Source organism: Choloepus didactylus, chromosome 2 (genome assembly GCF_015220235.1).
Source record: "Choloepus didactylus isolate mChoDid1 chromosome 2, mChoDid1.pri, whole genome shotgun sequence".
Taxonomy (NCBI): Eukaryota; Metazoa; Chordata; class Mammalia; order Pilosa; family Megalonychidae; genus Choloepus; species Choloepus didactylus.
Window position 1 is genome coordinate 223,790,190 of NC_051308.1, and position 15,243 is coordinate 223,805,432.

The 15,243-nt window shown below is 47.5% G+C and overlaps 2 protein-coding genes across 2 annotated transcripts in view; both read right to left on the minus strand.

The window, feature by feature from the left end:
* LOC119514451 (uromodulin-like) lies at positions 1 to 9,635 on the minus strand. Its single transcript, XM_037810219.1, has 9 exons — positions 9,624 to 9,635; positions 6,545 to 6,787; positions 5,101 to 5,258; positions 4,439 to 4,684; positions 3,126 to 3,288; positions 2,674 to 2,785; positions 2,282 to 2,314; positions 313 to 398; positions 1 to 214 (listed from the first exon to the last, which is right to left on the minus strand). Exons 1-8 carry the CDS (start codon positions 9,633 to 9,635, stop codon positions 346 to 348), a joined length of 1,020 nt encoding a protein of 339 aa, XP_037666147.1. The 3' UTR covers positions 1 to 214; positions 313 to 345.
* Positions 8,973 to 15,243, minus strand: part of CATSPER4 (cation channel sperm associated 4) — a 26,989-nt gene continuing 20,718 nt past the window's right edge. Inside the window, exons 11-13 of the mRNA XM_037828086.1 lie at positions 13,398 to 15,082; positions 12,559 to 12,654; positions 8,973 to 10,672 (exon numbers count right to left, since the gene is read on the minus strand). Coding sequence (XP_037684014.1) covers positions 15,029 to 15,082 — 54 coding nt within the window. The 3' untranslated portion in view covers positions 8,973 to 10,672; positions 12,559 to 12,654; positions 13,398 to 15,028. The remainder of the gene's footprint in view (positions 10,673 to 12,558; positions 12,655 to 13,397; positions 15,083 to 15,243) is intronic.

The window sequence follows — 15,243 nt, forward strand, 5'->3', positions numbered from 1 at the left end:
TAAAGTAGCAGAATTTCCTGCTGTTTATTGGCCATACCTTCTGGCCCCTCCCACCCAATGAGCAGCCCAGTCTTCCCCATGGAATCAACAGAGCTGAGTTCCAGAGGTGGAAAGAGAAGGTGGAATAAGGAAGCGCAGCCAGAGGCTCAGCAGTCACCACTCCTTAGTTGGGTCACACCGTCCATCCCATCTTCACTCCCAACCTCTCTGGTTCCTCATTAGAGAATAGACTACTTGCCTTTACCTCAAGTCTTCCTCCACCACCACCACCCACCCCCACCCACCCCCACCCCTTGCTTTGGGCTACTAAACTAGAGGACTTTATCCCAGCATCTGAGCAGGACTTTATCCCAGCATCCAGCCTGTCACCAACAGGAGAAAGATGGCCATCCAGGCTCCTGCAGGAAATAAATGATTATAAAACAGAATTAGGCAGCTTTGACAGCATGGGAAACTCTGTGCTGTGGAAATTGGTTTTTAAGCTTGGTTACTCTACTTTGGGGGATTATCTAGCAATCCATTCATTTATTCTTTCAACAAAGCTTTCCTGAGACTGACTGACTACCAGGCCCTACGTTAGACTGGAGGTAAAGGGACACAGGGATGAAGGGCACAGGCCTTTCCCTCAAGGAGATTGGGAAGGGAGTCTAATAGTGAAGAAACTGTTCAGGAGCCTAGATGCTGGCTGACTCCTATGATGAATATTTGAACTTGTTTCTCTGGCCTTGTGAGGTCAAGACTGAAAATCCCTGAATCATGGGGATCAAACACCAACACAAAAAGACAAACACCATCCTAGCTATATGCTGCACCCTGACCAGTCCTCTCACTGATTGCGTATTAGGCTGAATCATGTGAAACTGCCTATTCTGCCAATTCTTACCTACAAAAATGGCAATTTCATTTGGTTCAGCCCAATACTACCTGTTAAGCTCTATGCTAAATGTTTTACATGTCTTGTTTAAGTCCAGGCAACTTTAAGACAGGTATTATATCAATATCTTAAGGACAGAGAGACACAGGGTATGTAAATCTCCCAAAGTTGCAATATCAGGAAGTGACAGGGCTGAAGTTCAAGGTCTTAAACACCGTGCTAGATTTGATCCCCTGCTGGGAATGCAACTCAGAGGGAACCTGATTGGGCACCATCCTCATGCAAAGGAAGCATCTTCCCAAAAGGGTTCCTTTGACAGCTGAGTCTTAGTTCCTCATCTATATAATGAGGGTAAACATTGGTGCTAACTTGCAAGATTCTTGTGAGGACTGAATGAGTTACTCCATGTAAAGTGCTTAAAACAGTGTCAGGCACATTGATAAAAGGCAGTTATTGTTTTAGGAGAGCCTAAGGTTGGGCTGTGACAAGTTCTGCTCAGGAAAGCCCAGAGAGCCCCCTCCCCCCAAGCTTTTCTGGTCCCTAATTGTGGGGGTTTTCCACCAAGAAACCAGAGCCAACTACTTCACCTGGGTTGGGCTATGAATTTGGGGGTGACTGAAGCCAGGGAAAGGGAGTGGGAAGGAAAAAGCATGTATAGCTTATAAAGATTTGAATTCTTACCCTGAACAGGGCTGCCTTGTACATATAGTAACCTAGGTTATGCCTTGTCCTATTATGCATTGTGCAGTTCTAAGGGGCTCCTTTCCTACAGATATCATATCAACAGCACCTCCTAGAGTTGTGTAAAGCAGCAGCCCTGACTCTAAGTTCTAGAACTTGAATTTACACTGTCACCAAACCAGAGGTTGCAGACTGGTGACATGTAGGGTGCATCTAGCCTACAGAGATAGTTTGGCTTGAACAGTGTATGTTTGTTTCTATTTAAATTTGTTGTCAACATTGGAAGATCTGAATTTCTAGTTTCTCTTGGAAAATCAGATCTAGCGTGTTCGATCAAAATTCCCAAAAGACAACAAATCAGCTGGAGCTGAGTGGTGGCTGCCCCCTTAACTGCACTTCCAGTTCAACATGGACCCCACTGGGTCCACCTCACTTGGTGGAACTAACTGTAGGCATCTTGAATTTTCAACCCCTACTCTAAATTATTTCTGGATAGGTTCTGGACAGGTTCTGGATAGCTTCTGATGAGGGATCAAAATCTAACTATGATTATCAACAGCCCCACCATGACAACTCTGCCATGTACTGTTGAAGAAACTGAGGCTCAGAGAAACAGTGACTTCTCCCAGATTACAGAGTTGAACAGAGTCAAGACTCAAGACCACTCTTCTCCCAGACCCCGGTGCAACCATCAGAACTTCACCACAGCAGTCCCTCTGTACTGACCTGCTGGGCTCCTGCTGCTGGAAGCATTGGATTCTGAAACCACAAAGAAAGATTGAGACTGAGGTGCCATCCTGATGGGAAAAGGCCAACATTCTCCCACTATTTGGGCAAAGGTTCTGGCCTGCGTTGTTGAAGCTGAACTCAGAAGGGGTGGGGATGAACCTTCTGCCCATAATAAGAGTGGAGTTACTAAGAAGATGGGTTTTCTTGCTAGGGTCAGAGCCTTGGAGGACAGTTATGGACCAGAAAGAAGGGAAAGGGTGTTCTAGACCAGCAAGAGTTACAGAAGAAGGCTGGCCTGAGGGACAAACAGAGTAAGAGAAGAGTATCTGCTATGACAAAAAGGGTGAGAGTGGGAGAGGAGTCAGGGAGCCCCCAAATGGTCCAGTTACCGCTTATTCGGATGGGTCCAAACACCAACCAGCCGTCGCCACCCTCTAGGCTCTCCCGCACTCGGATCTCCCACGCTCGATTCCTCCCCGGGGTGCTCTTCCGACTACAAGACTGTGGGCGACAGAAGCAGGAGAGCGAGGCCCGTCCACCCCAACCCCAACCCCCAACCCCAACCCCGACCGGGGTGGGACTTTGCCCCAAACCCCAGATTGCCCCGCCTCTCGTCTCGCCCTATAGGTCATGCCACAGGCCCCTCGCTCCACCAATCCCGCCCCTAACCCCGCCCTCAGGAGGATAGGCCAATCCTCGGCACCGCAGTCCTCCAGGCCCCTCCTTAGCCCCGCCCCCGAGATGTAGGCTCTGCCAGGACTCCCGCGCCGCAGCGGGCCAAGCGGAGCTGCCTGGCGCGCGGAGGCTGCCGCGGTGCTCGGAAGCGCCCCCCACCTCTCACCGGTTGGCACAGGCGCCGCTCCTGCTTGTCACACAGGGTCACCCGGCCTTGCAGGTAGAGCGTATCGCTGGTCAGGAAGCAGAACAGTTTGAAGGCCAGCGTCACCTCCAGAGAGGCCCCGTTGCCCCGCAGGCCCTCGAGCAGCCGGTGGCTGACTGGGCAGCTGTGGGGAGAGGCAGCGTCACCGACAGCTTCAGAGCCTCGGTTTGGGGGGTGAGAGGGAGGTGTGAGTGGACAAACACCGATTCCCCCCCTTACCTGTCCTGCTGAGAACTTTACAAGGAATACCTCATTTCATCCTCACACTAACGAGTGCAATACTTGTGTCTTTTTGTTTTTTTTTAACAAATGAGGAAACTGAGGCTCAGAGAAGTGAAGGGGGTTGCTGGAGCGTCTGCAGGTAGAAGCCTGGCTCCCGCGCCCATCCCCTTAATGACTAGGTACTCTTTCCTCCTGACAAAGGAGCAATTACATGCTAGGACAGATTTGGGGGTGGTGTTTCAGAACCCCGGCTCTGGGGCATAAAGAGAGCAGCAGTGCATTCTTGGGAAAATCACCTAAACTCTCTGAGCCCTCCCTAGTCCCCTCATCTGTAAAGTAAGGCAAATAATACTTCCTAGAGTTGTTTTGAGGAATAAATGAGGTAATGTATGTTTCACTGTTCCCTGTAAAGACTTGTTGCTGTTAATAGTAAGGAAATATGACAGAGATGTTAGGAGACCCAGCTCCTTCCCATGGCCATGAGCTGTTGAGGGCAGGGTCTTGGCTCTATTTATCTCCATCCCCCAGAGCCTTGCAAGATCTGCCACTTTCCAACTATGTGAAATGAACCTCAGTTTCTCCATCTATAAAATGGAAACAAAAAATATAACTATCTCATACCATGTGGGGTGAGGCTTAAATGAGTTCATATATGTGAAGTGATTCAAATTGCCTGGCATGGAGTAAATGCTGTGTCAGTATTAGCTATTAAATGTAATGCATGTTGAATGTATAACAATGTACAGCCACTCTGAAATGCTAGTTTTGTTTTTGTTCTTTACTTTCATCACCGTAGGTCCTCAATAATTGTTTGAGGAAAGAATCAAAGGCTGGGAGACCTGGGGCAGGAGTTAATCTCCCTGAGCCTTAGTTCACTCATCTACAAAATGGGAATGATAATGACACTTGCATTCATTCAACAAAAATTCACCCAGCACTTAATACAGTAAAGTGTCAGGACCTGTGCTCTTGAGACAATACCCAGCATAAGCCATGGTCCAGGGGGCTGCCTGGCATTGGCAGGAGGTTACCTGGGCCTGATAGACACTTACCTCTTGTTTACAAAGTGGTAGGTGGTCTTAACAGCATCCATCTGGGAAATGTCAGAGCTGAGAAAGACCTCATTGACCACCAGGGCAAATCTGTCTGGATTGCTGCTTGTGGCTCTGAGGACCACATAGAGCGGCATGCTAAGGGGAGCTCTTTTGTTCTCAAGCGGAGACGAGAGCTGAGGGTCCGTGAAGATGCCCAGGGTAACAATGGTGTCCCCAGTGCCTGGCACGTGGATGGTGCTATATCTGGAGAGGGACAGGAGTGAGACCCTCACCACTAAACCCCAGAGGGAGGAGCACTCACTCACCTTCTGCCTCGAACCCAAGGTCACTGAGCACTAGTAGCTGTCTCCCTCTTGGACTTTCTTAAGAGTGGGGGGTCACCTCATAGATCCCCAGACCTAGACCTTTGAAACCATCCTACCCCACAGTAATTTACATAAGCAACCCATAATGCATTGCTTCATAGCAGTCCCTTTTCCACTAATGCTTTGAGTCTCCACCTAAGAGGTGCCTATTTTTGGTGGATGGATATTGGGAGCCAAATCAACAGCCTCATCCTGAGGGCACTGGTTCCTTTGGCCTGGATTAGAGGTAGCAGTGAGAACTTGGGAGCCTTGTGAGGGCCCAGCTGGAGAGGGAGCTGACAGGGCAGAACTCACAGGAAGGAGACCACTGGCTGGGGGTGGGTCTGGCTGACATTCACCATCAGGGGGTACGTGCAGCTGAAGTGGATCGTCCTGGAGTCAGTAGCAATGGGGCTAGGGGAAACCTGCAGGAGCTGCACCTCCAGAGAGTACAGGGCATGGCTGCCATTGGTCTAGAAAAGACAGGCAGGTGCCCTTACCCTCAGACCTCCAGAGAAAACACCTCCCATCCTCGTTGGCTGTAAGTATGAGGAATAGGTTTATATTGCTGCTGTTGTTTATTTAAATAAAAATAATTATGGCTGATATTTACTGAGCCTGGACTGTATGCCAGGCACTGTAGCTTGACCACAGAGCAAAATGAAGCTTAGAAAAGTTAAAAGACTTGTCCAAAGCAAGCAACAGAGCCACAGTTCAAAATCTCTGGCTCCAGTGCCCATATTCTTAACCTCTATGCCAGTGGTTCTCAAACTTTGGTGTGCATTTTAGAATCCCTTGGAAAAATAATAATTAAAGAATCACTGGGGTACTTGTTTAAAATGCCAAGACCTGGTCCCTATCTCAAGATTCTGATGTTGTTTATGAGATTTTTTTTTTTTCTTTAAGAATTGAAACAATTTGTTCTGCCATTGTAAATAAAGTAGTCAATTAAAAAGGAATACCGGATAGTGAGTTTTAGATGTATAGCTGTGGTCTTCACTGTTTCATTTTGAAACTGCCAACTCTCCTGTAACCCAAGCAAGAGACCCGGTGAATCTCTGGGTGGCAGGACTAGAGATAACGGCCCCAGACAACTAGAGGAACAACATCACCTCTTTAGGACAACCTCTGATTTTTCAGATTGAGCCCGGGGAGTCCCAGCAGGGTCCTCTTCCTCCTCCTCCATTCATCAGAGCTGCTCTGCTTTTATATATTTGTTCTTATATTCAGCTTTTCTGTAAGATCCCTTCCAAAGAAAGGAGGTGGAGCACTGGTGAGCAGTTAGGAGCACAAATCACGTCTTACTAACTAGCTGTATGACAGGCAAGTCCCTCAATTTCTCTGAGCCTTAGATGTCTCCTCTGTAAAATGGGAACTTCACAGGATTATTGTGAAGATTTAATGAGATAAAGTAAGTAAAAAGGACTTGGCTTGTGTGGAGCACATGGCACATGGTAAGAAGTTAATAAATACTGACTATGGTCATGGTTGTTGTTAAAGGGTTCCTATAATAACTGACAATGGTTGGCTGACACTGTCCCAATCCATGAAACATGGCACCACCTATAAGACTTAACCAGTCTGATGGGGGACAACACAGTCTTTTCCCTCAAAAAGATAGGTCTGATGGTTAAGACCTGACTCCATTCTGGAGAACTCCTCAGTCAAAAGGAAATAAAAGGCGTGAATTGTACCCAGTCCTTCCCTCCCCACCCACCCCACCATCCCCCTTTCCATCAGAAGGCCCTTCCCAGTTTACAGAGAGGCGGACACCACAGGATCCCTCCTTCTTCACCACAAAGGCCTGACCACGGCGGCCCTGCTCTGTCTTGCTGACACTGGGGCATCCAGAGAAGGCGTCGTCCCTCGGGATCCAGTGGTGAGTCTTCAGGAAGCAGCTGCCCAGGACCACCTCAATTTCCTGGGTCGGCAGTGCAGCATCACCATCTCCCCAGACAGCTCTGCAGGAGGACAAGAGCCAAGGCAGGGCCTCCTGAGACTCCTGGGAGGACGTCAGGGGAAGGGAGTGCTAGTTCCAATCTGTAATCTATTATCTGTCTGTAATCTGTAATCTATTAGCCCAGCCCACAAAGACAAACTGAAACAATGACTCTCCTCCACAGGAGGTGAGACCCTCCCAGCCATGTTTGCACTATGGGATCCCCTGGCGTTAGCAGGTCAACTCAGAATCCCCTTGCTGGTAATTAGGTCTAAAAGGAGTCAGTATAAAGCCTCAAGAGCCATCAGGCAGCCGTCTTCTGCCAAGTGGACTAAAGGGCAGAGAAGGCCTCGGAGAGAGGAACTGGGCTGGGGGCAGGGGGAGAAGACAGGTTGAGAGAGAGCAAGGGACTCCTTGTTCCTGCTAGATTCCTAGTTCTTGGTTCCCGTCCCAGGGGAGCCTGTCCTTGGCCTCTACCAGACACTCTCAGCCTTAAATAAATTCTCCTGTTTTCTCTTAGCTTGCCTGGTTGGTTTCTGTTTTGTCTCGCAAGATTATTTTCTGAGATATTAATTTGTTTTGTTCTCAGTGATTTTCTTATTCCTCCCATTCCAAGCAGGTACCCTGGCCCTTGGGGGTTTTGAGGGGCCTAAACCGAATACAGTCAATAGCTGTCTTGTCTTGTAAAAGTCTAAACTCATTGAAGACATTGCGTTGAGGGAAGGGAGGAAGGGGAGCCTTTGAGAGCAGTGAGGGGTCCCAGCCTCCAGGTTCTCTTCAGGATTTCTTAGTTTCAGGAGCTAACACATTTTGTTTAGTTATGTGTTTTCTATGTATGTATGTATTTAATGCTTAACCTTTTCTTAATTTCCGCACCTGCTCTCTCCATACTTTGTTGAATTTGGGATAAACCGCTTAAAAATTCTTAACTAAAAAGTAATACTTAATGGAAATATGAGTGTAAAACATTTCTGGACTTGTTTTATTTGAATTTATAGATTTTTTTCCTTTTTTTTTTCTTTTATTTTAATGCTCAGTGTTTCTATCTTGACAGGTACTTTTGGTCAGAGTGATGGGCTTCAATTTAAGAGCAGGTGCTTTGTACCAATGTGTGTGGGGAAGTGAGGGTGGGGGTAGGGGTGTTAAGTCCATCACATAACTTCCAGCTGTTGTGATAGAATGCCAAAGAGTCATGCTATTAACAATAGCTAACACTAGTTAACACCATAAGGTAAATGTACTCTTATTATCCCCAGCAGAAGAAAATGAGGCATAGTTCAAACCCAGGCCGTCTGTCTTGCAGAGTCCATGTTCTTACCCACAGTAGTCAGGGTGGGTGGGGGGTGGAATTAACAGAAAAAGAAAAGCTGTTTCATTCCCAGTGGATGAAAATACGCAGACTTTATATGTTCTGTGGAGGGACACTTGCAGCATTGTGTAAGTCGGCACATGAACCTTGTCTCACCAAGAGAGTATTCATAAGGCCACCACTCTCTAAAGGGGCCAGGACTCTGGAATTTGACTGAGAATGGGTCGATCACTTCTACTTCACCCAGCCCAGCTCAGCTTTCTATGAACTTCCCTCCTCTGCAACAGGGTATAACAAGGTGCTGCAAAAATATTTCTTAGAATGAGGATTCTGGGGACAGATATGCTTGGAAAATGCATGCTATTATCTGCTCTAAGGCAGTAACAATGGACAGTGGAATATTAAAGGCTCTGAAAAGTCCTGAGGTCCTGCATTTCCCAAATATATTCAACAATAGAACCTTTATTTAGTGCAATGCCTATTGAAATCCTGCAGTAGTCATGTCCTGTAAAATTCATTTTGGAAAATACTGGTCTATACGATTGCATAACTATGTAGCTTACATGGTGTAACTGTGTGATTATAAAAACCTTGTGGTTCACATTCCCTTTGTCCAGTGTATGGACAGATGAGTAGAAAAATGGGGATGAAAACTAAATGGAAAATAGTTTCATGGGGGCAATGGAATGTTTGGGGTGTTCTCTTTTTTACTTTTACTTTTATATTTTTTTAATTGTCTTTTTGGGGGGGAGTAAGAAAAATGTTCAAAAGTTGATTCTGGTGATGAATGCACAACTGTGGATTGTACACTGTGAATGATTGTAGGGTATGTGAATATATTGCAATAAAACTGTATTTAAAAAAATACTGGTCTATAAATTAAGCCTAGTTTTGAATAATAGAAACTTAATCCCAAGGGTGTATTACCCAATACAGGCCAGCAAAGCAAGAATGCCAAAGAAAGGCTCTTTGAAGGAATTTGTATTTGAAAAAAAGAGAGAGTAATCTTTTGGGGAAAATCAGAATTGCGTTAAACTTAAATGTTTTTGGGGTAGGAGTTTTTTGACTGTGAATGACATATATTGGGGGATACCACCTTTTTCAGTGCCTAGAACCCAGCTTCAGCCTTGCCATAGGGTGGGTCTGGGAGTTTGTTGTACTGCCTGGGGAAGCTTGTAAACTCAGCAGTATCTGCCACATTGGCCTTGCTCCAGCAACAAGACTTTTGCCTCAGTTTCCCTGCCTAGCCCTCCAGGCCTCTGCTGGGTCTATATTCCTGATCTTTGGTGGATCAACAGCTCCCTCTCTCAGGAAGGCTTAATCTCTGGCCAATGGCTGGAGTCCTGGGGGCTGGGGACTGACAGATTGTCCATTTTACCTCATATGCCCAGCTACATATCCTTCCACCAGAAATCACCTCTACCCAGATGGACTCTTCAGATGCCATCTGACCAAACCATGTGGAATCTCTCCATATTCTTTGGACACGATGTTCCTCTGGGCCTTCTGCCCAGGACTGCTGGAGTTATCATGTCCACCCTACCCCACACCTCTTCTTTGGCTTTACTCACGTGAGGTCCTCAGACTTACCTGAATGGGCATAGTAGCTCTCATTACACACACAACCCCCCCTACTTGTTGGATACTCATCCAAAGCACAGGCTCTGACACTACTACTCTGGGGGTGTTTTGGGGGAGCCTGACTGGCCCCAGACATAGCAGAGGATTTTGTTGTCCTCAAGGAGCTGGGGCAAAGGGTTGCTGGATGAGCAGCTGTTGTCTCAGGCAACTGGCCTGTAGCAGTGCCAGCACTGGAGGCTGAATCCACTGAACTGGAAGGTGTCTGTGAGACTGTGTTGTGATGTGTTGCAGACAATGTTCTCATTGTGAGGGCTGAGGAATTCATGTCCCTCCCAGCAAAGACTGTTGTTGGGAGTGGGAGTGCATTGGAACTTTCCCCTTCCTGGGTCTCAGGCACGGTTGTCCCAAGAAGAGTTGTTCCAAGCATGGTCATGGTTAGCGACGTGGCGCGGATAACTGGGATGGATGAAGATTCTTTCACATCATTGGTTGTGTTCATTGTTGTTGGGGCTGTAGTTGTGGCTGGCTTCTCATCGTCGGTGGACACTGCTGGTTCCATTCCTTTGACTACATTTGATGGTGCTGGGGCAGTAGTCGAAGCTCTCTGGCTTTCTTTTGGGGTTCAGCTGAAGTGGCCATGCTGGATGAGGCTGTGGTTCTGGGTGTGCCTTCCCGGTCCTTCAATATAGAAGTTGCCATGGAAGTTGACAGAATTGTGCCTTTGGAAGGTATGGGGATGGTTGTTTTTGATTCCTCTCCCTGATTCCCACCTACTTGTGCTGTCTGCTCAGTGGACCCAGTAATGCTGCTGGCTTGTGATGTAGTTGGAGTAATAGCAGATGTTGGACCCTGTGGGAGGCCAGACAGTGATGTCATCATGGTTGTTGATGAGGTGCTAAATGGAGCTGCAGAGCCTGTGTGTCTCTTGTTAGCTGGAGCTGATGTAGGGGATGAAGTGTTTGAAGTAGATGCAAACTCCGTAGTTCTCAGGCTTGTAGATACAGAGTCTTTCGTGGAGAGTATTGTATCTGACCCAACTCTCCAGATTGTAACCCTGCCTATAAAAGAACAAAACCAAAAAACAAAAATAAACCAAGAAACCTGTTTTCTCCACCAAACCAGAGGTCTCAGAAGTTCTGGCTTGTCAAGTAGCCTTACCAGGAGATTTTTTTTAGTATCAACACCACCTACATTATTACCAGCTCAAATTCATTTAGGTGCCAGCTCCATGCTAAGCACTTAACAGTAGGATCCCATCATACATATATTTTAAAATTATTTTTTAATTTTTATTTTTGTAACATATATACACCCTAAAATTTCCCTTTAACCATTCAGATATAATTCAGTGGCCACCATACACATATTTAACTTAATATATTTCAACTGATGCATGCTACAGAGTGAGAATTTAACTAGTGTGGGCAGCTGTGTCTCACTCTATTCAGTAACCACTCTAGAGACAGAGTCAGCAAAAGACCAAAATCTCTTCTTATTTGGCCTTTGGTTTCTTAATGACTTTATGTGTTTCCTACTGTATTGAAGATGATTCTAGAATATAAAGATATCAGTTTTGTTTTGTACAGTGACCCCTAATTGCAAGTCAACTGATTCATCTGGTGCAATAGCAGTCAAGGATAGTTTTGACAATGTTCAATTTTCACCTTGCCTGAGTAAGGTGCCGCTCCAATGCATAAATGTTGGTTCATCAAAACTACCAACCTAAAACAGGGACTATTACTTCCATTTGACAAATGAAGAAACTGAGGCTCAGACAGACGAAGACATCTGTCCAAGGTCACACAACCAGTGGCACTGCATTCGAAACTGGGTCTGTCAGGCCCCAAAAGCCCAAAGTCTTCCTTATTGCCCTGCACAAAAACATAGCTTCATTCCCATGACAGTGCCCTCCACTCTCTCTAGAGAGAAAGGCTCAGAGCAGCTATATGCTGAGCTGGATCCCTTGGAAAGCTTCCCCCTTCCCATGGGCAATGAGCAGAAACAGGTCCATCACCTGATGCCTTGTCATTGCATTTGGCAAATGCCAAAGGGCTAATTCAGAAAACTGGAGCTGGCCCAGCCCAGATGAAGGGTTTGTCCTTCCCACAAGCTAGCTCAGAGGAGGAACTGACCATTGTCCCCAACACTGCCCCCACCTGGCATCTACCCCGTCTACACCCTCCTTTCTTCCAGCCCTGCAAAGAGTTAAGGGTCATAATAGGTCAAGAGAGCCAGCCATAATACATGGAAAGTGTACAGGGACCTAGGCTCTAGACCCAGCTCTGTTACTGGCTTGCTGTGTGACCTTGGGGAAGGCCCCACCACTCTCTGGGCCTCCATGGCCTCCTCTGTACATGAGGGATTTGAGCTCAAAATTGGAGGCGCTCTCTAAACTCTAGTGATCTGTGGGTCCATTTGTTGTAAAAGTAGAGGCCAAAATGAACAGATGTCTTTCTATAGAGTTCTGAAGTTTTTATTTGGGGGAAGAAATGTTTCCCTTGGATCTGATTTTAATTTTTTTCATATGGTGAGCCAGTTGTCCCAGCCTCTTACGGAAAAGTCCATCCTTTCCCCACTGATTTGTCATACCACCTGTCACAGGTAAACTTTCCTTATGTATACAGACTCATTCCCATGCTCTTTCTTTTGTTCCATTGGTCCATTTGTCAGTCATTGCACCAACACTACACTGTTACTTTATAATAAGTCTCAATATCCAGTAGGGTGAGTCTCCCATTTTGTTCAAAACTATCTTGAATATTGTTGGCCTTTTATTCTTCCTTATAAATATTAAAATCAGCTTTTCAAGTTACACACACACACACACACACACACACACACACACACACACAAACAAAAAAACAAAAAGAAAAGAAACAAAGCCCTGTTGGAATTTTGACTGGAAGTGTATTGCAAATTCTAGGTTGGGTGACATCTGACTAACCTTTATAATATTGAGGTTTCCTGCCCACAGCACCTCCTTTGGAAGCAATGGATTGTGGTCTGGGCTCTGAAATCAGACCTGGGGTAGAATCCCAGCCTGCAAAGGGGGACAAATCACATCTCGTCTCTGGATCTCAGTTTCCACAACTGTAAAACAGGGATGCTAATAGAAGCCATCTCACCAGATGACTTAGCACATGGTAGGAGCTAAATGAATAGAACATACTGTTGGTAATGATTATCCCCACTGTTCTTCTCATCAAAATTGGTATCTGGTTCCCGAAGCTTTGCCAAGGATGCTCCTGTTCCTGGCAACAGTCATGGACTTGGGTGGTGAGACAATCTCCTGCCACCTCCTAATATCTTCCCACATACTGACCTAGGAACTCAGAAGCCAGGGCTGCACTCCTACCTCGGGCACTGTGCAGGGGCAAGGGATGGCAGCAGGGGTCCGAGCCTCTGGGCCCTTGGTTCTGGCTAGCTTGGAAGGGAATTAGCCTGCTGAAATCCCAAGCTATTAGCCTGGCCAAAATGGGAAGGAAAAACAGAAAGGAAGACACAGAAGAGATGAAAGATGATGGAGGGAGTAGACAGATGGACAGACAGCATCCTGGAAGAGAGAGATGGGGGAGGCCAGAAGCTCCTTGGAAGGCATCCTGTCATGCTCCTACCCCCAAACTCATTTTTTACCCCAAGACTTTCAGACAGTTGGGAGTGGGGGAGCCATGCTTACGTGATAAAATCTTCCTGGGGACGCTACCTGATCTTCCACCACTCTCTTCTCCTCTCCAGCTAGTCAGAAGAGGAGGATGGAAAGAAAGGGTGTGTGTGGATACTCACCAGACAGGTTGAGGGCTCCATCCCTGAGAAGCAGCAGCAGCAACAGCTATCGATTGCCCATGGCTCTGCTGGCTGATGGTCCTAGAAGGCGCTGGGCAGGAATCCTGGTCCAAAACCAGGGAACAGAGGGCAGCTCCAAGACAGTGGGGCGGTGTAGGCTCTCGGTGCCACCTCTCACCTGCCTGCTGAACACCACCCCAGCCCCCAGCCCCAGGTGTCCGGATTTTTTCCCAGCAGTCCCCAGGGGGCTTTTCAGGGCTGGAACCAATGATGATGGGAAGGAGATAGAGGGTGGAGTTTCCCATCAGCTGCAATCAGTGGGCCTCCTGGGACTCCCATTCCAACTGGTAAATTTCCCCAAGGCCCTTAATTGTCAGCCTTTGCTGAACAGCTGGGCAGAACTCTGGGCCTTCCAGCCTTTCCCCTGACCTGATGAGAACCTGAATCTCGGAGACATGGTTGTTCCCACTGGTCCCCCACCTTGTGGGCTGAGAGCAGGCCATTTGATTTTAGAGATGATCAATCTCACTCTCTCCCCATTGCCTAGTGATGTGCCCAAGGACCAGAAACCAGGTCTCCTCTCCTCTGAGATAACTTTTCCTATTATCTAATACTTCCATAGCATTCTCAGACTCTCTCTATTGCCTAGCTTGGAACCTGCTGTGGCTCCCAGTGGTCTCTGGTGTGAAGGTCCCAAATAGGCTCCACAGGTCCCAAGTTCCCCACCAGACTTCATTCACCTAACCCCTGCCCAAAAAATCCTCCTGCTTTTTTCTCCAGCAAACTCTGATGCTTCTCTCCTCCAGAAAGTCGGCCAGGTCCCACACTTTGCCCTGTCATTTCCCCATTGCCCCAGAATGGAGCAGCCTGTATACTTCCATGACTTGGTCAGTGGTTACCCCATTAGACTAGGGCTCCCCAGAATGAGGACCAGTCTCACCTTCAGACAAGGAGGGATAGGATACAGCTATGTTTCCCTTATCTGTTGGGGTCTCCTAACCATGAGGACCAGACTTTTCTCCCCAAAATTTAGAACTGTGGGTACAGGGATTATATCTCTATCACTAAACCAGAAATTTTCAGGGGTGTAGATTTCCTTTCCCACTAGACTGGAAGCTCTTGAGGGCAGGCTGTGTCTCCCCCATCAGACCTGGGGCAAGGCTGCCCCAAGGGGTGGGGATCCCCCAGTCAGACACGTTGATCCCAACATAAAACTTTATTGATAATACACAGATGCCTGGCCCCATAGCTTCGCCTTTCTCTTGTCTTTGGTGCTTGGGGCCACTGAGTCCCACCTGACTCTGAGCTACAGCAGGAGGCCAGGGCTGCCCATCCTTAGGCAAATCCTGGCTGCCTTGGTTGAGATGCCCCTCTGGGCTCATCCTTGCTGTCTACGGCTCCCACTCTCATCCAGTCCCCATCTTCATCCTCGCTCCTCTGGACCTGGAGCTCACAGACACAGGCCCTGGAGAAGCCACCACCTTCACAACTCCAGGCCTCTCTGCCCAGGTGCAAGGCCATCCAAGGGAGAGGATGGGCTTAGACCAGGCTGTGCCAAGCCATGCTAGGGATGCAGGAAGACACAGTGGCTGGGTGTGTGCATGCAGGTCCTTCGCTCCTGCCTGGACCTCTCAGCGGCTGGCCTTGTGTTTGCCAAGGAGTAGATTTGTACTGGATTCCTGAACCTGCAAACCAAGAGGTCTTTCCAATTACTCTACCCAGACATGACAGCCTCTCCGTTACTCTCCTCCTCCAGCCTCAACAGCTGCTCCATCCAGACCCTCCAGAGACATCCTTCATATGTCTAAGTCTAGCCTGCTTACCACATCCCTCTGAGCTCGGGAGC